Consider the following 23822-nt stretch of genomic DNA (forward strand, 5'->3'; position numbering starts at 1 on the left):
TGTGTCTTCTTCTTAATGCGTACGCTTTTGAAAACATGCCGTCGGTATTGCGATTTATAAAATTAATTTTTCCCCTGTTCGTCGAACGAGTGATATCGCTTAAAAGTGCGCTGCCGAGTGATTTACGTAATCGATACCGGATTTACTCAGCTTTTAATTGGTCTTAATATTGGACGTTCGCCTCGGCGAATTATCAGACCTGTTGAAATTTTATTTATACTTTGATTAAATTAACCCGATGTCACCGGATGGATTTATGGTTAATCTTGATACTGTTGAATGCAACTCGTTCCACGAAAATCGCACGCGAATTCACCACACGCAAGCTGATTTTTATAAATTCTCCGAAGAGTTTCTGTATAACGATTCCTCACGAGGAGAAAACAAAAAGTTGCGCGAATCAAGATTCGACTAACATTATTGCATTACGTGCTTCTATGCGATTATATCAGCGATTCGAGTTAATCGTCGAATCATCGAGACTCGGTTTAAAGGTATGAGAGCTGAGTCTTATTTCAATTTGACGTTTACAAGTTTTCATTATTTTGAAAAATTATATAGAGAATCTAGGAATCTAAGACTTAATAGTAATAATAAGAGATTGTTATGGGAACTTCAGCAATCGTGACATAAAAGGAATACGTGTTGTTTGTTGCAAAGTAAGGAGGCTACATTAGATTCCTGATATATCGTAACCTAAAAGATACGTTGCACTAGCGTTGACAATACGCATAGGATGCACACTGCACGTGTTTCTAAATAAATTTACTCATGGCAACGTGCGGAGACTTACTAACAAAGTATATAATAAGCTATACGACGATTATTTCCATTGAGAGATTCTTTCACAGCTGAGTAGTTTCGCAATTAACTCGAGTATAAATATTCGATATTTACTTTTAGCGATCGTATCAAGTAACACAAAAATAGAACAATTCTGTATCTGACCTAACTTTATTCTTTGTCTTCGCCAATTATAATTTTTATTTGCAAGTACTTTTTCCTATTATTTGTCAATATGTAAGTGAAGTAATATTTCTTTTGATATTTCAGACGAATATGCATGCGTCGTTTCCGTACGACGGTGGGCGCAGTAGTGGCGGAGGTGGTGGTGGCGGCGGAGGTGGCGGTGGCGGTGGCGGCGGCGGTGGAAGGGGCGTCGAATATGGCGCTGTTCGCCGTCCTGACGCCCTCCTACCACCCCCAGGTCTTGACCAAACCGACCTCGTTCTCCACAGCAGCCTCGTAGACGACCCCCAGGTGAGCGACGATGTACGTAATCACAACACGTTTTCTCTATTATCGTTCTACCGCTGTTGCGTTCTTACTGTTTCACCAATGAAAATGCTTATAATATTTATGAAAAATTTCAATCTTAATTGCTAACATCATCCAGTAAATTTAAAAGACAGAGTCTTAAAGAATTCATTTCTACGATCTTTCTCTTTCAATTCAAAATATATTCGAATATTGCTTTTTTATGAATGTGTTTATTTTAATCGTTTATATTATTTCTGCTTCAGAACACAAATGTAGACGATGGAGGGTTCATGAACGACCTGCCTCTCCTAAAAAGTAAGTAATATCTTGCTTTCTGCTACTCGCTACATTATCAATATACATTGCCATAAGATCGTGTTAAAGTATTCCATTTCAAAGTAAAAACGTTTATTCCACTTTATCGCGATAATCTTACTCCACCTTATCTTATCTCCTTTTCAACCTACCAGTTCCTTACGGGTTTGATGCTCATTATCAAATGCGCCACTCAAATTTGCTACCTTATCAACGTGTTATATCGCTGAAGATGTTTTCTTAATTTCCGAAGCCATATAAGCTGTTTTAACACCGTAAACATAGAATCGACGAATTTACGCGATTCAACGGCGTAAAAAGCGACGTTTCACGTAGGGATAAATGGAAAAAAAGTAATGGACATTATCCCAGCGTGGAAAACGTGTCGGCCGCGCAACCGGAAATATAAAGTAGCCATGCCGGTAACTTGTCGCTTTTAATTAGAATTTATCTCCCAGAGTGTCGTATCGACTGCTCCTCTGTGAACGGAGTATGAATTTCAAACTACGCCGAAAAGATAAAAAGGCGGATGGCCTCCATCTTCCTTCGCCATTAATACGCCACTAATGGTCGTAATTGCAAGGAAAATGAACCGCGACCGGACGTCGTTGCGATCATCGATCGTCCATCGATTTCTCGTGGTATATGGAGAGCTGAGAATCATATCGATGTAAATCCGCTTCACCTTCCATAAAACAGCGTTGAACATTTGATGATTTGATCATAGTTTAAACGAAAAACAAAGATTATCAATTGCGTACAAAATGTTACAAAATATGTTGGGAGATATTGCATAGAAATGATTGAGGTTTAGTTCGAAAAAAACCGATGGATTACCTGGATTTCTCTCGACATTGGAGTAGGTACTGTGTACTGAAAACCACAATCATGCCACATCTAATCTTTCCTCGACCATTACACCATTCTTGTATACCGAGATTCCTCGTTACGCGACAATAAGGCAAAAATGAACAGTTATGTTCCACCAAAGATCAACTGATTTTTTTATCGAATATTGGCATTCTGCCAATTAAGATAATCGCGATGAAAGCTACACATAAAGCAATTCATTGATTACCAAACAAATAAATCCAATTTCCACCCAAAAATTAGCTTATAACTTAGCACGTCGAAAAATTGATTTCTTATTTTCAAATTGCCATCAAAGCAGGCTAGATGACTTCGAACTAGATAAAAATCTATACGCCATCGATCTAATTAATTTATCTTCGGAATTCGCCCAGCCGATAGTGGGTCGCGCTTTCACGTCAATCTTGCTACGGATTCTTGGAACTGTAAACATATAGATAACCAATTTATACAGATTGCAGCATAGTTTCGTTTAACACACGCAGACACGATAAAATTCTCATTAAAATTTAAATTATTGCACGAGTAGAATAGGGATACCGAGGTGGCTGAAACTGCCCAATATGCGCTATTACGTAACGCTGAGCCAGTTATCCGACAATGATGGGAAGGGAGAATGTGTCGTGGATCGTGACGATGTCTCTGTTATAAGAAATCGTGCGTTTCGATCGATGATGATCGCATGTGTCGATGCGAGAAGAACGTACCGCAGCCAGGTGAACGTGTTGCGAAAGTGTGACGCGCGTGCTTTGTCAATCCTCAGTCGATACTCAGATTTTACTCTCAGCTATACTTTTTTCTGAACGGAAATCAAAGAATTTCTATCGTAAATTGCCGATTGTACACTCAAATTTGTCTCATAATTAAACAAAAGAATGGAAGAACTGATATATTGATAATGAAGAATTATTGAGTCACCACTGATCATTGGCTAACTGCGAATCATTAATCGTTTTGCAGTTATCAAAGTTTCGAAAGAAGATTTAGCCTATCGCGCTTGTCGTAAGTTCGATAACAAAACACAACGGCAACCCCCGACGCGATTCTTGATTTTTCTGAACAGACGACACAATGCCGGAAAAGGTGTACCGGTCACAATATACTGTACCGTATAACTAAATACGTTTCAGCAACGTGTCAGAGGTGCGAAGGAGAAATAAAACTAGAGTGGATGTGCCCGCAGGCGGATCGGATTTCGTTCATTGTCATTGTAATTTTTTGGCAGGGCGCAGTTTTCGGGGCGTTACACACCACAGGGGTATTACCTACAGATGGCTGTTTGTTCGAGTGTCACCGTGGGTTATTATATGCCTCGTTACTTGCCCTGTGACGGCTTATTTGGCCAGTTTTTCCTTCCCTTCTATTTCACTCCCCGCCGCCATTGTCCCTTTGTTTCCAACGACGTATCCGACATTGTGTCGTCGAATTTAGAAAGGTTTATCCTGACGCGTGTTCACTTTAACGTGACTTCTTTTCTCTTACCTACGTGCGAGATTTCGATGTGCTTCTTTTATTCGTTTGTACTTTACAATCGAGCTTGTACGATGAATCCTCCTGACAAAAGTCGCTAAAAGTATCGATAGTGTACCTTAGAATTTTCTTAGACGTTAGAGCAATATATACAAATGATAATGTGCTAAAGTTGAAATTTCTTTCGACACGATATATTTTCTAGTAATTCTTGCTTTTTCGTATTCAATATGTTTGCTTAAAGTATTCTTATCGAAATAATTTATTGTTTTATCATCTGTATGATATTTCTGTCTCAACGTGCCAAATTCATAATTTCAATTCGTTAAATCCAAAAGTATCACTCCTCCGCCCACATTCTGGTAAAAACTGCTCGTCACCGTTGGAATATCGAGTCGGTTGGCGAGAGCAACGACAAATACGTACAACCGACGACACAACATACGCGTTCCGTTTCTCGGAAGCCGGTTATACAATTACTTGCAGCTTACCTTGGCTCCTTCGTCACTCCTCGACGTGCTCCAGTTTAGCAGTTTAACGTTGCTCCGAGGTATACGAACGAAATGAATTTTTCTCGGAACTTCGAGCTGCAAGAAATTCAAAATTAAAAACTTTGTTCGTTGATTGAGGAAATTTAAGAACATTAAAATATATTTGAAGATTTTAAAAAAATGAAATTGTAAAAAATATATTAGTTCGAAAAATATTATCGCGAAAGCAGTTAATTATGAAGAACGGAAGAAGAACAAAAAATTCATATTTGACTTGAAAAAGAAAATATTCCTTAGTTCATTTTAAGTTAGAATTTTTCGTTTGCTTAAACATTTGGTGACTATAATTGCAGGTCGTGGATAACTACTTGGGAAATCATTCTAAATTACAAGTTCACGTTACACCATATAATCTGACATCTGTTGTCATCTGTTTGCAGTGTTCATCAGACATTATTTGGTGTAATCTGTTCCTTTTTGGATAAAGAATAATATATCAAGACTTTGATAATATTTACAAACCGAAAGATTTACAGTCAAACTTTACAACTGCAAGATACTTTTACAATTTTCCACTGCTTCTGACTTATCAGATTCTTTTTTAATTCAAATAAACAATCACGAGAAAAATGCGAGAAGCATTAACGAATTTTAAACGTAAGTAATTTTTTAGTTACTGGATCTGCATAAAGAGAAAAAGAGATTCCCGTAAGGAATAGAAATAAATAAGAATCTTAAGGAATGGAAACGAGTTTTTGTGGTATCGGAGGCCGAGCCATGTTAGAACTAATTAATCATTCAAATGAGGCCAACAGACGGCACGCTTTTACTATGTTAATGGTTTTTCTAATTTACCTGGTCAATGGCGTCCGGTCAATTAACTTTCGTCGTTATGGAACCTCCAAACTGCCACGTTACGCATTGTGCTTTTAAATTACCGTACGAACTTGACGTATACTTGGTATTACCAGCCGTGACAGAGCTCGAATCTGAAAATTATGCGCGCCTTTCCACGTCGATCGACTTGACTTATGACCAGAACCGTAATTTACTATTTACGAAGCCTGAACATGGTATGTTTTGGCTATCGTGAGAGTTGTCAGATGTGTTTTATTAAGAATGCATTATGATAATATCATTTTAATCTTCGACAAACCTGTTTCACACGTTCAATACAAACGTATAAAGTCGTCTCGTTATTGTTGGTAAATGAGATTTTTTATTTGTACCAATGAATTGTATAATTTGTAATCTAAACAAAGTTTTCTGTTTGTCGAATCTCTTATATTATGTCCACTTTTCTTGCGTGTAATTTTTACGACATATGAAATTCTTCGTTTGGTATATCATCAAGGTTGATTTGTTATCATCAGTTATACGTATATCGAGTACACGTTGAAGAATTTATGATTTTTATATTAAAATAGGAGAAATTTCGTTCGATCATTCATTAGTTGTCACATTTGAATAATTCGTTTCTCTCGCATCTTTTAACACAGTAAAGATTATATATCGTTCAACTATTTTACTAGCATCCTATCTACATCTCTTAGCGGTTTAATTGAGGGGCATTAAAGAATTGGTTACATCATACACAAGAAACCTGTTTCCAATGAAACTATTTCTATGCATCTTTTTCTTATTTGATTACATTTCTAGCGGCTGGTTGCATTGCTAATGCTGAATTTTACATTAGAATTCGTATCTCGTTATCCCTACTCTAGAATAGCTTAGGCAATACTGATCTTTTAAAAATTAAACAAGACCACTTTTTAGTTGGCCAAGAATATCATACCAAACTTCATATATTAAGTTTCAAAGACATACAAAAATTTCACTCATAATATTTAATTACATAGAACTATGTGCAATCGTGTTACACCATAATCTTGCTCGCCATTTATCTCGTTTAACCACTAACTTCAAGATAAAATCCTCTCTATAAAATTCATCTAGATACTTTCAAACAACCTTATCCCACGATAATTTCATTTGATGGTTCCACAATTTATCAAACGTACTAATTACCTGACAGATTACACAGTTAAAAAGTTTAGTAACACCAGATCCGTATCGACTTCTATTTATCTCAACGTATTTGCTATCATGAATTTTGGTTCGACAGTACGATGTTATACATACGTGACAGAGATAATTTTTCTTTTCATAGTCACAGCAAATTACAGATAAATTAAGAAAAAGAACGAAGCCTTGATCTATCCGGAATAGCCTTAGTAGGAAGAATATTAATTGGTTCGTTTACCCAAAAACGTACATTGACTTTTCTTAAATCAAAATTTGTACATAATGTAAAAAATATAAAAAACATAATACGATCTGCTCTGGTCTTCGTTCCAATCTACTATGATAGCAAATATGTTAACAACAAAACTTTCCGACAAATTTAATCAACAAAATCAAAATTTATTCACAATGTAAAAAATATAAACAATATAATACGATCTGCTCTAGTTTTCGTTCCAATCATGGTAGCAAACGTGTTAACAGCAAATAACAAAACTTTCCGACAAATTCAAGCCTATCCAACAGTCCTAGACTAATCGAGGACATTCTCAAGCGTGCTCGGTAAATCGATTTCAATCGAATGAAAGTCGAGTCGAGAATCAGCGGTAAGTGGTTTTTTGACATTGTTCCGTTGGAAAGGAGTGGAATTGTCAGGCTGTCGCGTTAGACGGATGAAGGGCGGCCACCATCTTTGTGCAAGGGCGAGTCAACCTTTTAGAATCAAGACCTAATGAAATTAACGAGGACCAGTGGCGCGTTGCCCTCGGGCCAGGTGGATCCCTGCCTCGCGATTACACCCCTGTCGTGCTGTGTCTTGCCGTGCCGTGCGGCAGGGTCGAAAAGTCACACCCCAGTCGCTTGGTGGTAACCAATCAAGGTCGAGAAATAAGTGAACTCGTTCGTACGCGGCGATTGGTTAAGTTTCCGGGACGTTGATTGCCCAGGAAATTGTGCGTGCGCGGGACTCTGCACGTGCGAACTTGGGCCAACCGGCTCAAGGCTATTCTCACTTTTGCAAATTAAGGGCTTTTACGTATGGAATGCATGCAGGTTTTAACATGCGGGTTCGAGATCTCAGACTGGAACGTTAGCATTGGTTTGTTTCAGCGTAGAGATAAAAATAAAATGATGAAAATAATTTTGCAAATAAAATATTCTTTTTTTGTGGTACAAGTCATGTAGTTTTTGTTTTAATAGCGTTTTGCTGATCGTCAAGAATTGATATCTTTTGCAGAGGGTATTAAAGAGAAAAGATCTGTTATTAGGGTCAAGGTATTAAAGAGAAGTCTGATGGCTCATACTACTAACGACGAGCAATAAATTGATGTTTAATCAATGTAAATGGGGATAATTTTGTAAATGAAATATTTTTCTCTGTGGTGCGATTATATCGCTTCATTTATTCCAATGTCGTTTTCATAATCTGTGTATCGAATGAATAATCTTTATTTTAGATTGTTAGAGAGAAAAGGTTAACTTTTTATCATTGATAAAAGTAACGAGAATTAATCTCGATCAATCTTTTGTAATGTGCAAGTAGAACAACAAACTTTTATTTTCGAGACACTCTTATATTCATCGCAAATTAAATCCTGATCGAAACTAGTCGTGGAAAGTGTCGGTAATTTTTCATTATACTAGGACACTAAGAAACTGACATGTAATTGCGTATTCGAAAACGAGCATGGCTAAAGTAATGTCCGTAATAGAAACTTTATTCGAATAATTATTCAAACGCACCCTTATTACAACTTTGATTGATAATCAACCATGTAACACTGTGAAATAAAAATACGACTAAACAAATGATCGGCTTGCAAGAGCAATTAAAACATCACGTTACTTTGGAGAGGATCTTTCGAGCGAGCACGTAAGTACTTGCGTATGTAACTCTTGAAAGATTATCTAAAAGCTGTGATGGAGGAGCGAACGGTAAACGCGAGGTGTATCTGTCGGCTGAATACAAGGAAAGTTTGACAGCTATTTACGTAACGTGAAATTCAGCCTTGGGCAATGATATTAGACGCGATAAAATCGACTGACGCATCGATCTACGAAGTTTATCATTTTGACAAATGCGTAGACAAATATTTACTTTTGTCTATTTCTATGCGATTGTGATATTCTGCCTATCGCAACCTTTTACTTATGCATTTGTATCATGCTCTTTTGTTAGTTTCGTTCGTGGTAAATCGTAGTATATTATGAAATCAGGAGTTTCGTGAACATGAGGTTTAAAGAAGATCAATTATGTTTGTGTCATATCCCTTGACAGGTTTTCAGACGTTATTAAATTCAAAATTAATTTCGCTTTTCTCTAAATACTCTTCTATGAATTGAATTATGATTTTTTTTTTTTTTTTTTTTTTAAATAATTAAGCTAATGTTACCTGTTAGTTGACGTAACGTTATGTCAGATGTTACCCATAGGTAGTTTCTATTTGAGGGAATAAAAATTGAAATTAGAAGAATTTGTCCTTTGAAATGTTTCTTATTCTTAATTATTTAAAAAATTACTCCATCTATTTAATGCGAGAAAGACTTATTTTTTATGCAACCAATGCAGACTGTCACAAAGAACTTTTTAAATTCGTTTCGTAACACGGTGAAAATTCGATGGAACCGGTCGATATATCGATATCCCGAAAAACAGGATCGCATCAGTTATCGGTATATCGAATCGGTATTAACAACTGCTGTCCCGTCTTAATTACAAAGCAACGAAACCGCTCGCGTCGATTAATTTGCGGTTCACACTATGTACACGCTTGCATCCGGCCGCGAATGTATTAATTTATCAATACACCTGTGTAATAATCGCGTTATGTAATCGTGTCATAAATCATAAATGTACGCGTTCACCGGATCGACTCATTAAAATCATGGACATTGGCAATTGCATCCACTAGTAATGATTTCTCTAAACAACCCCGGGGCTATAGATAATAGCGAATCGTTGTGGATCATGGTTCGTGAAGTTTCTTCTCGTACGGGCGACGATTGATAAATCGACGATCACTCCGGAGTAATCGCCTTTTCTCTGGCTAACTTTTCACTGGCACCGACGTATATATTTCACCGACTGATCGCTTTCGCAACTTTTGCTTTTTTTTCTCTTTTCTTCTCTTTTCTTTTTCTCCCACTGTTTCGATTTCTTAATAGAATTTTTACCTTTTAACAGCTTTGTTCGCCATCAATCTTGGCAAGTATCGCGGCGATAACGGTTTTATTACCAGCCTGAAATTAGCAACCAAACGTGATTATCGGAGTGATTAATGCAATTTGATGTAATCGTTCGATATAGCCATCCTTATGATTTTACTGTGTTTGAAGAAGAATCATTTCTATATTCCGATTAATGCTGGTAATATTTCCTTTTGATATTTTAATTTCGTTTCTCAATGTTTAAACATGAAAGAGATTCTTTGCTACATTGAAATCACCTTCTTCTTTTTTTATCGCATACATATAATGTTCTTTTAGATAGAAAAACAACACCTTTGACATTCCTCAATACTTCAATATTCTTAGCTAAGTAGAATTTCGTATACCTATACAGGTATATATTAGTATTCAAATATTAATCTCAAATGCCATTCGCTGAAAAGAAATGAAATATGTAGTTTCTAGCTTTAGTTTACGTATCAATGCTTTCCAAGAATACATATAATTTCTAATTATATCATTATAATTTCTAATTACAATGATTCATCTATAATTCATCGATGGACGTTGCGTTATAAAAATATGAAAAGTAGGAAGTATAATTCTTTTGCAATATTTTGCTATACATTTTCTTTTTTCAAGCATGATTATAAATCTTTGCATAATTATTGGTGTTTTTGTTATTTCTAACAGAATCAGTTTCTTAAATATGTATTCATTCACTTCGTTATAAATCTTATACTCACAACGTTTGAAATTGCGTAGTTCCTCGCATTTTCTCATTAAAACATTCAAATCAAACTGAAGCTTTATTTTACAAATATTGTACTTTTATTATTATTTTACAGTAGATAAAGCCAAGGAAGGTTTAAACGTGAAAATAGGATTCACGGATATACATACTCCTTTCTTCTCCTGCATGATTTTGTAATCGGGAAAAATGTAGCTATCACATCCGGTCATTAGCCGTTAAAATGATAATCGTGCTCCTGTTCTTTTTTTTCACGCTATGAACAATTTTAATGCCGCTGGAACTTGATTCATGTAAAAACGTGTCGTATTCCTGCACTGAATGTTTCATTCAGAACCAATGGTTTAAATTGTTCTTGGACGAAGCAAATATCTTATTTAGTAGATTGACCAGTTTTCTTTAATAACAGCATAATGATACCTAACTCTTTTCAACTCGATTTTGAAAAACTACTCTGGAACTATTAAAGATTTCAGCTCAAGTATAGTATCATTTGAACTTTCCGAATTTCGAAAAATTTTGTAAGAGAAACCTTTGATTAACTATTTAAACAAACTAACCAGAAGAATAAGCTCAAATTTAGTTTTACACCATCAATAACTACTAAGACAAAAATCAATTTTGTGATATTTCTCTTTGCAAAAAGACTTAAGAAACAATCGCATAATATCCTACCATATGTTCAGTCAGAGATTCAGAAGCAAAATACTTGTTTCCCGCGCGTTATTTAAATTAAGGCCCATTATCGTGAACTTCCTGCCAATAACTTCTACGAAACGCATTCACGACCGTGTGTGGATACATTCTCGGCAAATTACCGGAGATTTGCCTTCTGTCCTCCCCAATAGGATAGAAACGTGCATCCGTACAGGTAGAGATTCCTTGTGCACCGTTTGACCATCGAAGTTGCTTCATTGACGGCCAACATGTTCCGGTCGTTGTGCTCCCGTTTGCTTCTCGATCGTTTCCGCTGGAATGAAAATTGTACCCCTTACACGAACCACGATCGCCATTAGCTACAACTAGTACGCGTGTAAAGGTGCTACCGAAGTGGAAATCTGTTCTTTCGTACATGCTCCATGACGATCCCCTTTCTTTTCTCTTTAAATTCTGTTCAAACCTAATGTTTTGATATTTTGCAATAAAAGAATTGGCAATTTCTTTCCAGGATAATTTTTAAACATCTTTTAAGCACCTTTTCCAAGTGTTTGGAGATAGATATTTGCAGGACAAACTGTACAGTTTAATCGACAAGTTCATTATCATATAATTATATATAATTTCAATTATATAAAATCTGCATTCAGGAAACCGTAAGTCATTCTACCGTAATAATATTACGACTTCCTAATGCACATAGGATTACTGCAACATGAAACATTTGCATTTTATCGACGAGATTAACAACATATGCTTTGAAATTAATTTTTTGTCTCTATAATTTTCAGTCTGGTTCTATTTCGAAAATATAAGATATAGCGAAAATATATTTTTATAATATATTTTTTCCATATTTTCCTGTGTCTTATAAGGAACTCGTGATGAATAAAAATAGAATTTTAAAAAAGTCATCGAATTCGAAGTAACACGCATAATATATTCTAGATTGCACGCATGCCAGAAACTTAACTGCAATAAGTTTATTCTTGAGCACCCTTGGGACGTTTTTAAATGTTGCTTGGATCGTATTTTCATATTTAATTAGACAGTAAATGACGAATGATTTATGCGTATCACGTATAGAAATCGCGCAAGGATCGATGTTTGCTGCGCTGAAGTCCACTAGCGTTCAAAAAATAGAAACTTCAAGATATGCAAAATCTTTGACACGTGTGTGCGATAATGAGAGCGATAACGAGCAATGACAGATCGAGGCTGTGTTAATGGATAGGTATATTTAATTCGTCTTACTTTTAACGTCGCTGATTTCTTTGAAACTACTCGATTAACCATTGGAATGTGAAAATTACGGATAGAATATACTCTGGTTACCAGAAATCAGAAAATTAACGATTGTTAGATGCTACTTGATGTTATTAATATTGATTCGATATATAATTTAGTTAATTTGATTTGTCAGAAGAAATTATTGTAAAAGAATTTGTTGCATTAAAATACAAGAATAGGACTGTATTAAAATATTTTTTAAATCCACGCATATTTGCGACACGAAGAAACAATTAGGAAATTTCTCTTCTTTAGTTTTTCATTTCGATGCATCGTGAAAGAAGACAGAAAGTTTCAACAAGAGAAAATATTGCCACATAATTATCAACAGACTTCGTGATCGCGCGACGCGTTATCAAACTGTTCGCTAGATAATGTCACTCCATTGTAACTTTCTCAACAATATAACAGCATTCCAACGTGGAAACCCGCCCACGGTTTACCTTTTGCTACAATCTACCTGTCAGACGGTTGTTTCGTGCCCGAGATCCAATGATGTCAATGAAAGAAGTTTTATTCAGACTCCTGATCAAACAGCAGCGACGATTTATCGCTGTTCGAGAGCTTAATTGACTACCCACGCTTTGCAGTCCCGCTGATCCCATGTCTCCGACAAACAATCATTCCTTCTCTTATCAATGAAAAATATTAAGTTGGAGTATCGTTCCGAAAATAATCTCGCAATGAGATTTTATTCATGATGAAGCATGATGATGTAAAAGTAGATAATTTCATTCTGTTTCTTTTTTGTTAATTAATCTTTACGCGTTGATAATATGAAAGTATAAAAGCTTGGAACTTTAATATTTTTAAAAACTTGCAAACGTACGAACGTTTATTAAGAATATAATACTCCAAAATTACCATCGATTTCAAAATTAATCTCAAATGAAAAAATTAAAAAACGAATCACGGTGTTTATCATCGTCCGAACAATTAAAGAAATCATTGTCACTATTGTTTTCATTGCCACAAGTTAAGTCGTTAGCACGAAGTATCGTCTGGCGCTAATTATCGCGTCTGATTATTGCTATGTTACAAACACTGTAATTAACATAAACGTAGGTCACATGTAGCCCTGCAGATGCCATAGAACTAGCCGTTTTCATGGTTCTAGAAGTCATGATCAAGGGTCTTAGCACTTTTGTTTGATCAACGCCGGTAATATATCCACGTTAGCCGGGTGACAAATTATCTGGTGGCGACTTCCTAGACGTTATCTCGGGCTAAAACAAGACAGCGCCGATCCCGGGATACAGAGGCGAGGATGTTGCCGTAGATACATGCCTTCTATACTGGTCCCTCGTCAAATAGAGTGTAAAGGATGAATGAAAATCTCATTAGTCGGCTAAATTTCGAATTTATACGAGAATTTACGGAACGGTGGCGTTTTTTTTTTCTTTTTTTTTTTTTTTAATTCAGAATGATCACGCTTTCGTTGTCATCCTGTGCTTTTACAGCCGTCTCTTGTATCAGGCTTTGATTCCTGCGACATTTTGTTTGTTGCTTAGACCTCTACGTATGGATGAAAATGGAAGGATAATAACTTGAGAAAATAAGTGAATTATTACTGTCGATTACTTAACCACGCCTCTATATAAACAGAATTAATTAGAATCGATTAAAAATCGATGTTATTTACTTATAGTAACTACATATCGATTCCTACGAACTTTAATAACCTAATGATAATATCTACCACCGTTCTTGATAACAAATTACTGGTAATATGTAAATCGAGGCACAATCTCGTCAGTGTAAATCGCAACGATAAAGAGAACATGGAGTTTAAAAAGGAAAAAAAGCGAAATGTTGGATTTTTTTCGAGTACACCTAACAATTTGCAAATCATCATTGTGAATGAATTTCAATATATAATTTTAGTCGCCATTCGTTGCATTGCCATTTAGTTAAGGTCGATAGCGAAAAGATCAAGTACTTTGGTAACTTTGTCCTTTAGATTCTAGGCAGAACGCATTTGTCATAATAGCGAAATATTTCGGCTTTTTCTCTTTTTGTTTTTTTTTAGCCAATTCGAATGTAGAGTCAACGAGGAATCATTGCTGAAAAACGGCATCGATGAAAATGTCATAGAACCGTTTATTCCTGCCCGTGGCCGTTGAATTAACCGATACATGCCTTTGTAATTAACTCACGATCGATTGACCGATAGCGGTCTCATCGATGAGTGAGACCGTTTCACAATTCACATCGGCAAAAGGTTAAAACAACCCTCTATAATTACACGTTTTACAGGACTACGTTTTACCGTGACCGACGCAAGCAAAGCATGAGTTATTCCCATTAAATAAATTAATGCACCTTCCAGTGCCGTTACCGAGATGAAGATAACAGGCTAAGATAACTTGAGAAACACTTCGAAGGTAGCCACAGCGTTCCATCCTTCTATTTTTTTTTTCTCTCGCTTCGAATGATTCCTCCTGACATTTGATATTACGATTGTGTACGATGGTCCGTGAACCACATGTAGCTTTCCAAGTAGACAAAGTAGGTAAAGTAAGTAAAGTAAAGAATCTTTAAACGAGTGGGATTGTTAAAAAATGAAAAAGAAAATAGCGTACTAGCTAGCGGTCGTGATCAATAATTGAATTCGATCGCCAAAAGCGTCGAATATTTAATTTCTCTACACTCAGAGTACTCGAATTGCAAAATTGATACGGTGAAAGTTAGAAAGTAAGGAAATATGTAATTTTAGTTCTTTCACTGTTATAAAAATTATTAATGCATAAGTCTATGTATCTTTCGTTCAAATGTATCTTTCTTCGAGCTACGAAATTGTCTGGTCAGTTTCATCGACAGACTGCTTACCGTTACACGATTTTCTACCGCTTCATTCTCGAGATTACGATTTATAAGCGCGGAACAAATCCACGTCGACCTATTTGGTTCGCGTAGAAATTTATTACCCGCTTGACCCGGCCGATCGAGACGTCGTTGTGGATTGATTCTACTTGACAACTTGTTTGCACTCTCTTCCTCTTTCCCTCTCCTACTGTGCCTTCTCTCTCTCTCTCTCTCTCTTTCGTGTGTTTTCACATACACAAACGCTATACAAACGAATTACGCGTCAATCCAAATCAAACCTCAACCAGATAAATGGTATTGTATTATCACATACGCGGGTATTCTATGATACAATAAATTTCACCAGATTTCTGCGGTAAGAATTGATATTTGTAATAACATGGAAATCAGAAAACTGGAAAACTTTTTACTATCCCTAATTATGATATTTCAAACATTTAAAAATATTTTGATGGTGACAAAGTTCTCGCTAAATATTTCCAATGTTTAGAAAAGCTGTTACGTTCAAAATTAAGGCGCTAAAACCAATACTACGTACAATATACTATAAACCTATGTTCCACTCGAACCATCGAAAGCGGAACGGAACTTTTATGCGTAAAACCTAAACATTATACGAAAATAAAGGACGATAAAAAAGCGGCGTACTTCGTTGTCGTATTACGATATTTTTCAGCAACAATTTCGAAGATATCGGTTTAAAACTAGCGTTCCTTTTAAACGGCTATAAACCATAGGTATACCTCATGATCGAGCGAAGCCAACGATGAAGAGCTTCAAGTTATAAGTTGACCATCGATTTGCCTTGTAATAACATAGCTTTGTCCGAACCCCGCGGCCTTATATTAAGCATTCCAGAGCAACGATGCAATAATGCGGGACTATCGGTGCATAGAAACGAAAACAGGACGAGGTACGGCGAATTTAAAATATTTCGCGGAGGATATTGCTCCGATATCATGGTTGTGCACCTATATAGATAGACTTGGACCGGGTATAAGGTAATTTCAGAAGAACCTACGGTTTTGGTATTCCTTATCGGCCACTCGTTAAACCCTCTTTGACCTTTTACGGGAACAGAACACTGTATTCTTAAGTGGATTATTGCGTTCCTTTCATCAACGGAGCAACATTAATCGGACAATATTTTGCGAAATAGAATAATTTATCCCTTTCGCTGTTTCGAATATTATTTTCATTTTTTGTGATCTCAGAAAATGAACATGGGGAATAGAATATGGGGAACAGAAAATGACAATGAAGACGTGGGAAGCAGAAAACAAAGCGAATAACAAGCATTAGATATGTACGATATGTATGATATAAATAACACGCCTGATGTATCTCAAAGCTTGCATTTATAAAACTAACATGTTTTTACTATATAAATAATATCGAGCACTTCACCGAACATTTAACCGACTGTATCAGCAAGTTTAAACACTTGGTTTTCAAAAACACCTTTACATTTACATTCATCGTATCCTGAGAAACATCGTTAAACACGAGGCTAAGATTCACAGGCATCGATCTAAAATGTCATATTTCAATTGCTTAGAATTTCAAAAAAACGATCGGAAGTTTCTTAAACCTTACATGGTACCGCAGTCTCGATATCCTTCGATACTTTTTAATCGATGAACGTTCATTAGTACATCGACTTCATTTGCATCGTAAATTAAAATGTTGAACCACTTTCTCGTCCCAGTACATCGGTTAATTGGTTTCCAATCGTTGAAACGCATAATTCTCAGATGTAAACGTGGGTTGTTTGTTTGTTGTAGACATGAAACCATCGGACAGGAGTGAGAAGGCGATGCTAAGTGGGAACGCACAGCCTTCGGACGTGTTCTGTTCGGTTCCAGGACGATTATCGTTACTAAGCAGCACCAGCAAGTACAAAGTTACGGTAGCCGAGGTACAAAGACGACTATCGCCACCGGAATGCTTAAACGCGAGCCTCCTCGGTGGAGTCTTACGGAGGTAAGATATTGCTTTGAAACTGTCACTGTCTGTACCAGCTCCTCGTTTGCATAATACAATTTTATAAGGAGATTAGCCCCGTCCGTAGTAAGACAGTGACGCGACGTTGTTACACGACGTGCCGTTACACTCCGAGCGACGAACCATCGTGAAAACCCCAGCTCTTTCACTGAAACATTCGATGCAACTACGGATTTTTCACTTCGTTTTAAAGGCTATTTCAACATTATTTTAGTTCTGTAACGTACGATGTAGAAAATTTAATATGGTGAATTAAACTTCATATTGGTAGTATAATATTAACGCAGATAATTAAAAATTATAATCGAGTTGAATTTGTAACTGTACGATATACTAAACTTGATCTCATCGCTACCTACGCGTGGTAATCGAAATCTAGAAATTGAATTATCTGCCGGCACATAAACTACCATTTCCTCTTACTCAAATTAAGTAGTACGTATTAAGTATTTTAACGGCATTGCTTGATGCTCACTGATACATTATCTAAAGAGAGACGCGTAGGAACGATGCGAAACACGAGACACCGTGTTGCTGTGAATAACATAAACACTTCCGGACATTTGTCGTTGGCGGTAGAAACATCCGAGAGGGTTATACCATACCGTAAGGGAACAATGGCCTGGACCAAGGAATAGTCACGGAATAACCAGAGAATAGTCAAAGAATCGAGATACCGATACGTTTAACCGTTACGAGACTTCATCCAGTCAGTTAATTAATAAACGTGCGTTCGCTTCATTCGGCCACCTCTTACTCGAGCACGGACAGCCGGCTGATTTATGAGTTTCTCCCTTGGAAGCGGGAAGAGCCGTTCTTTATCTGATTCACCATTTTACTCGGCCAGAACATTATCCGTTGCGCAATGCTTTATCACCAAAGGCGTGGATAAATCACCGGTACCTACGGCCGGATGTATCTCACGCACGTGAAACATATACATATAGTATATACGCAAACTCGTACGTGGATCAGTGTATGACGCACGCGGTGTGTTCGACTTTTTGCTCGAGGAATCGCCGATTACAAACGAAAGAGAGATCTGACTGATTGTGAGATTTAACTCGGAGCTACGTATAGCCAGCCGTAATAAATAGTAATAGAAAGTTGTTCGTCTTTGTCGCTTCTGATACGTGAGACTTTAACGGCCACGTGGAGGAAACAGTGATGCGAGTCAATGTTTCCACGTTCACGGAAATACGAAGGTTTGATTGCCGTGTTTAAATGGAGGGTAATATGATTTAACGTGTCTGCGTCTGGATAATTTCTGTACAACGTATCAAAGTTATTAGGGATTATAATTTTTATGGGATCAAAGTGAAGAATTACTGCCAACTGTAATATTTTGTTATTATAAGCAAACAGAATTCTGGTCGTAGGGATTTAACATTGATCGTCGTTGCTACATCTATATAATCGTGAGTGATCGATCAGTGGATGAATAACGATCCACAACTCACGAAGGCGAAACATCGAATACCGTTACTATGCTTTAACGTTAACAACAAAATTAATCACAAAGCTAAACAAGAATTTCAATCACTGGACACAACCGTCGCAAAACCATTACGAAACCTTAGACCCGTGTTTGCCTTCTTTGAATTCATAAACCTTCTCCATATAAAACACTCGTGAATGCTTCGAATCATTCAGAAATCCATGCTTCTCTCGTCGTGGCTGTAACAAGCACCGATCAAACGAACAAAAACAGTTGTAACGTTCTCCACCCGCCTACGCGCGCGAACTCGTAGATGGCTAACTACCCATAAAACGTAGCCCACGGCCTCTCGCCGTTAGGATTATCCGCGAATCGAACCTCAGCAAATTCCACGAGCGTGCGAGCTGGATAAGTGGGGGTGGAGGAAAAAAGGAGAACGCTGAATAAACTGCCAATAAAGCGGCCGATCTATCCCCGATGCAAATGAGACATTAATAATTGCATAGCTTCGAGTGTCAATTCCTGGTTGTACGAGCAGCCCTCGGGCTGGCAGTGTTACATTCGACGCACACCGCAGACCGCGACGATATAATTCATCCATTCGAATAGCGATCTGGCTGATAATTACACGCGCCGGGTTCTCTTGCCACCATACATTTCTACCGTGCCCATCTGCCTTTCTTTTGTCTCTCGTGTCCGCCTCTCTCCACCTTGCCAGTCCTCATAGCCAACTCCTGTTCCTCCGCGACACGTTCTCTACCTTCACGATGGATTAAGGCTTACGATCAACACGACTTCTACGCTACAAGTCCAAGAGAACGATCGTGCGTTCGTTTCCGAGACGCAACCGTTTCCAAATTGCCAGTTGCTCCGCTGAAGTTATAATCGCAGCTCGCCCGATTGACCCCCATGCGAGGATGACGTTTAAATATTTTATTAACCGTCGAAACGATTCTGAAACTCGCCTCTGCGGTGATGATTTTAAAGCGGAACTAAGGGAACAATTTTAGGAAATTTAGGAGGTTGCTAGTTCGATCGACTTGTATATGATCAAGCATTTTGACACATGAGACGGTACTTTTATTGGATGCAAGGAAAAAATATATGAATATCGGCGATTATAATTGATTCTGATGTAATTATAGTACAGTTTAGCGACTATTCATAAAGGTCTAAGCTTCGTGTGAGCTGCTACATTAATTTAAATCAACACGCATTCATTTTGACGAAGTGGACTCCCGAGAAAAATAAAATATCCCGTAAAATTAGATGAATTGTAATTTTTCTTACTTTCTTAGCTGTTATTAAATAAGATACGTGTTAATTATGTATCACACTCCCCCCGGATATAAAAAAAGATAAACTCGTACGGGTCATAAGCTGTAAGCGCAATTGACATTTTAACAATTTTTTACGATGACGAAACGTCACTAACTTCTTTTCGCATTTAAATTACGAGTGATTATGTCTGAAAAGCTATTCAGATTCCACGGTGTATCGTATAATGATCGTGCAAATGTTTGTCGAAGTGGTGCAAAAAGTTTACGCACCTCGTAGCCGGGAAACGTAACTACACGCGCGTTTTTCACGCGGCAATCGTAAAAGTCCATTCGAACGTATGTTTTATTCATAATTTCACGTTTCATTTTCGTATCTGGCCGTTCCCACAATTGGTTAACGACTTTTCAAATTACTGTCGAGTACCAACCAATTTTGCATTGTAATTTTTGTGCTTTAACGCGAAACATCGTCGACAATAAGACATAGTTATCATTAGTTTCAGCAACCACGAAAGTCATCTGTAAAACTGTAAATACATACGTCTCTTAAGCAATATACAAATGGCACGAAGTTTTAAACTTTATGATCGGATAATCTTTACTTGCCAATTTTAATTTTCTTTCGATTACTAAAGATTTCTCTCATGGTGAACGTCTATGTTATTTGTAAAATTTAAGGAGATTTTGAAAACTTTATAATTATATAGCCAGCGCTGCTTAAAATTATCGTTCTTTTAACGTTTCTTAAGCATTTTAAAATATAAGCATAACAAGAAACGGCGATAGCTTCTTAATTTGAATAGATAGTGTAAACGATAACAGTTACATTGAGAAATTATTTTTAAATGGTTATTTGATAGCACCATAAATTTTCTTACATTTTTCCTCCCCCTTGTTTATCTATTTCTTCTACTTTCTCCTCTTTCGAATTACGTTGCATCTTTATGACCAAACGGAGTTTTACGATCGACAGTTATATTACATTTCAAAAGATCCTCTAGATACGATTGTTTGTACTAGAAATGTCGGATAATTTAAGCATCACCGATTATTTGAAAAAAGATTGATGTTCATTTGTCGGTCGTATTACAGATTGGTTTCTTCATCTATTATCTTTTATCGCTTCGTTCGAGCACTCGTATTCACAGGATTTATTGCGGTTTCGAAAAAATAGCACGGTTCAAATAGTTCAAATTAAATCATTTAAAAAACGCTTGAGAAATAAAAAATTGCTGCGAATAATTAAATAACATATTAACTCCTAACAATAAATTACTTTAAACTGTTGCAATCTTATTCGCTAAAGAAAAAAGAAGATATCAAATTTCTGTAATTCAACCTGTAGTCAAATTTCTGTAATTCAACCAATTCTGTAGTTCATAAAATCGTCAACTAAGTTTGTACAACAACAAACTAGAGAGTTTTTGATCCTAAAAATTTTGCCTTTCTCCTCTTTCTACTTCCTTGAGTTTTTCTCTCGCTTTTTGTTACTACTTATATTAATATTCTCGAAGCACAAAAAGTAACAAATATTAGTGAAGAAGACAAATGAAATTACATCAATCTTTTAAGGACGAAAAAATATCTGATAATTTTTATATTACTTTTTCACTCTATAATAAATTCGATCAAATTCGAAGGATTCATTGATTTATCAACAGCACTCGACAGTCGCAGAGTTTGACGATTAACGATGCCAGTAGTCGAGGACGTCTCGAGTAATCAGGGGTGTTGCAGGGTGTCCTAAAGTTCATATCGGGGGAGAATCGAGTAGGGAAGGGCGCGAAGAAGATCGTGGAAATCTCGGGAAGCAGATCGCTGAAGAAGAGCGAGAATCGTTCTCGGGACAAGACTGTGTAATGAGTGGAGAATTGCTCTCGTCACGTACAAAGGAATCACTATATAATAAATATATGGGGATACTGTCATCACGCGAATTGCTCGAACATAGCGTGAAACACTCGCGGGCGAGTCGAATGGAAGGACGAACGCACAAGTGGAAGGACATCGGGTTGCATAAAACGAAGTTCTCTTTGGATTACGGGGCAGTGGTAAATGTCCTGACACCGATGATAATTACACAGTTTATGTCAGGATAATCGTGCTTTAATGCACACGCCGTGAGAAACGATATATTTTTATCAGCGAGTGTTAATTGCGACAAGAGAAGAACCGTGACATTAACAGGATGCGTACGTGTTTTTAACTGGTCACGAGGAAATACCTGAACCAACGATATCGCTTTAGTGACTTATAACGCGTGATTCTTTGGTTAAATTCAATCTTCCGTTAATTTAGCGGATTTTTTTATGCAAAGTAATTTTTATTTACGTAACAGTACAAAATTCTTCGAAGAGTTCGAATTTATACTTTATATTTGCATTCATACGGAGATTCGTAGTTGTTTTAGAATTTAAAAAAGATGCTTTCTATATTTTAAGTAGACATTAAATGAAAGTTACTAGTCACATGATACTTCAACGCTATCTGTATATAAATCTATGAGAAAGAATATTATAAATTTCATCTATCAGAACCGAATACAAACACCAGCGATATAAAATAGAATACGTCACTTCTCGAAATCGAGAACAATAAACCAGAAAATAAAAATCTCGTATCGTCCTGTTGAAATTCAATCAAAGCTTTCAGTTCGACTGGTTCTACAATGAAACATCAAAAGATACAAAAAAAGGAACGTTTGATCGTCCGTGGAGGCAGCACAACGCACAACAGGTTTATCGTGACCAGTAAAACGCTATCTGATCCCCGAAACTATAAACGTTCACAAATTACCCGAGGAATTTCTCTGAAACGAAGGTACACTTCTAAATCAAGTTTCGGTCGGTATATACGGCCGCATCGATGGGGGTTAAATAAATTATAGATAAAAGATGATATCGTTGTGTTTACATTGATGCTTCCAAGATCCTCCCAAGGAACTATCATCGAAACGTACATTATTATTTACATGTATTCGGACGAAGTGTACCTACAAATTAATGGAAAACTAATGATTAGAAGCATTAGTTTCTGGACTTACTATTACGTCGTTGCTTGATAAATGAAGATCGCAGGAGAAAAATTTGATAACTAGAATTTTGTCAGCAGACTATACATTTATAAACTAGAAATTAAATAATCTACAGATAAAGAGTTCTACAATTTCGTTAATCCGTATTAGCTTTTAAAAATCAATTTTATCTGGTTTATAATGTTCCATATTACGTAAGTGTAATGATCATGATATATAAAATCATTACAGATTCTTTCGTCCATTATTTAGCGATTAAATTACATCCTGTCAAGGGCGTATAAGTGTCCGGTGTATATTTTTGAGCGATAGGATATTCCAGAGTGTAGATCCTTTCGGCAGATATATTTTAAAAAATTCGTAGCGGTAAAGTGTATTAATTGCCGAGTGAAGCGAAAGATTACCGGATGAACCGGCTACTCAAGCCGAACAAAGGTAGCCGATGTGTATAGGTACGTATTACCGTTATATTTCGGTCCACGAATGATGGATGAATAGGGTGTGTTAAGAAGTGCTATCGAATTCTCCAAGATATTCCGCGAAATATACTCGAGAGCCTGTGAAAGGTTTTAGACTATTCTTCAAGTAGACGTGCGAGTTTCGTCGTCGTTCTTTTCGGTATTTTTTACGTCTTTCCTTGTGAAATGTTTACTCTGTTCTGTTTGGATATTTCTATTCGTAGATCATTTTGCACATTTAAATAGAGCTGTAAGAAAAAAACGATGGAATTATGGTATGATCGTATGTTTGTGTGAGATAAAGTATGTAATAGAATTAGAATGAGAATTGAACGGCTTATAAGTCGTCTTCGTAACCTTAATTGAGTGCTGGAGCCATATGTATTTAACCTTGAAATTATATTTTTCTCAAAATTTTTCAAAAACATTTTAACGTGTGATTAATTTTTTATCCAAGCAATTTGCAAGATAGTTGGCAGTTTTTGCAA

At 36.6% G+C, this 23822-nt stretch overlaps 1 protein-coding gene and 1 long non-coding RNA gene across 9 annotated transcripts in view; one reads left to right on the forward strand and one right to left on the reverse strand.

Annotated features, from left to right (window-relative positions):
• LOC139989270 (uncharacterized) overlaps nucleotides 1–5397 on the reverse strand; it is an 85491-nt gene extending 80094 nt beyond the window's left edge. For both annotated transcript variants that reach the window (XR_011800306.1, XR_011800305.1), the window contains exons 1-2: nucleotides 5262–5397; nucleotides 4407–4502 (exon numbers count right to left, since the gene is read on the reverse strand). This is a non-coding gene — a long non-coding RNA (uncharacterized lncRNA). The remainder of the gene's footprint in view (nucleotides 1–4406; nucleotides 4503–5261) is intronic.
• Tfap-2 (transcription factor AP-2) overlaps nucleotides 1–23822 on the forward strand; it is a 197300-nt gene that overhangs the window by 163887 nt on the left and 9591 nt on the right. For 6 of the 7 annotated variants that reach the window (XM_072007420.1, XM_072007423.1, XM_072007421.1 and 3 more), the window contains 3 exons: nucleotides 1054–1272; nucleotides 1524–1575; nucleotides 16905–17103. In XM_072007420.1, coding sequence (XP_071863521.1) covers nucleotides 1054–1272; nucleotides 1524–1575; nucleotides 16905–17103 — 470 coding nt within the window. The remainder of the gene's footprint in view (nucleotides 1–1053; nucleotides 1273–1523; nucleotides 1576–16904; nucleotides 17104–23822) is intronic. The other variant, XM_072007418.1, reaches the window with a different exon arrangement.

The sequence above is a fragment of the Bombus fervidus genome, chromosome 7 (assembly GCF_041682495.2).
Source record: "Bombus fervidus isolate BK054 chromosome 7, iyBomFerv1, whole genome shotgun sequence".
In the NCBI taxonomy this organism is placed as follows: domain Eukaryota; kingdom Metazoa; phylum Arthropoda; class Insecta; order Hymenoptera; family Apidae; genus Bombus; species Bombus fervidus.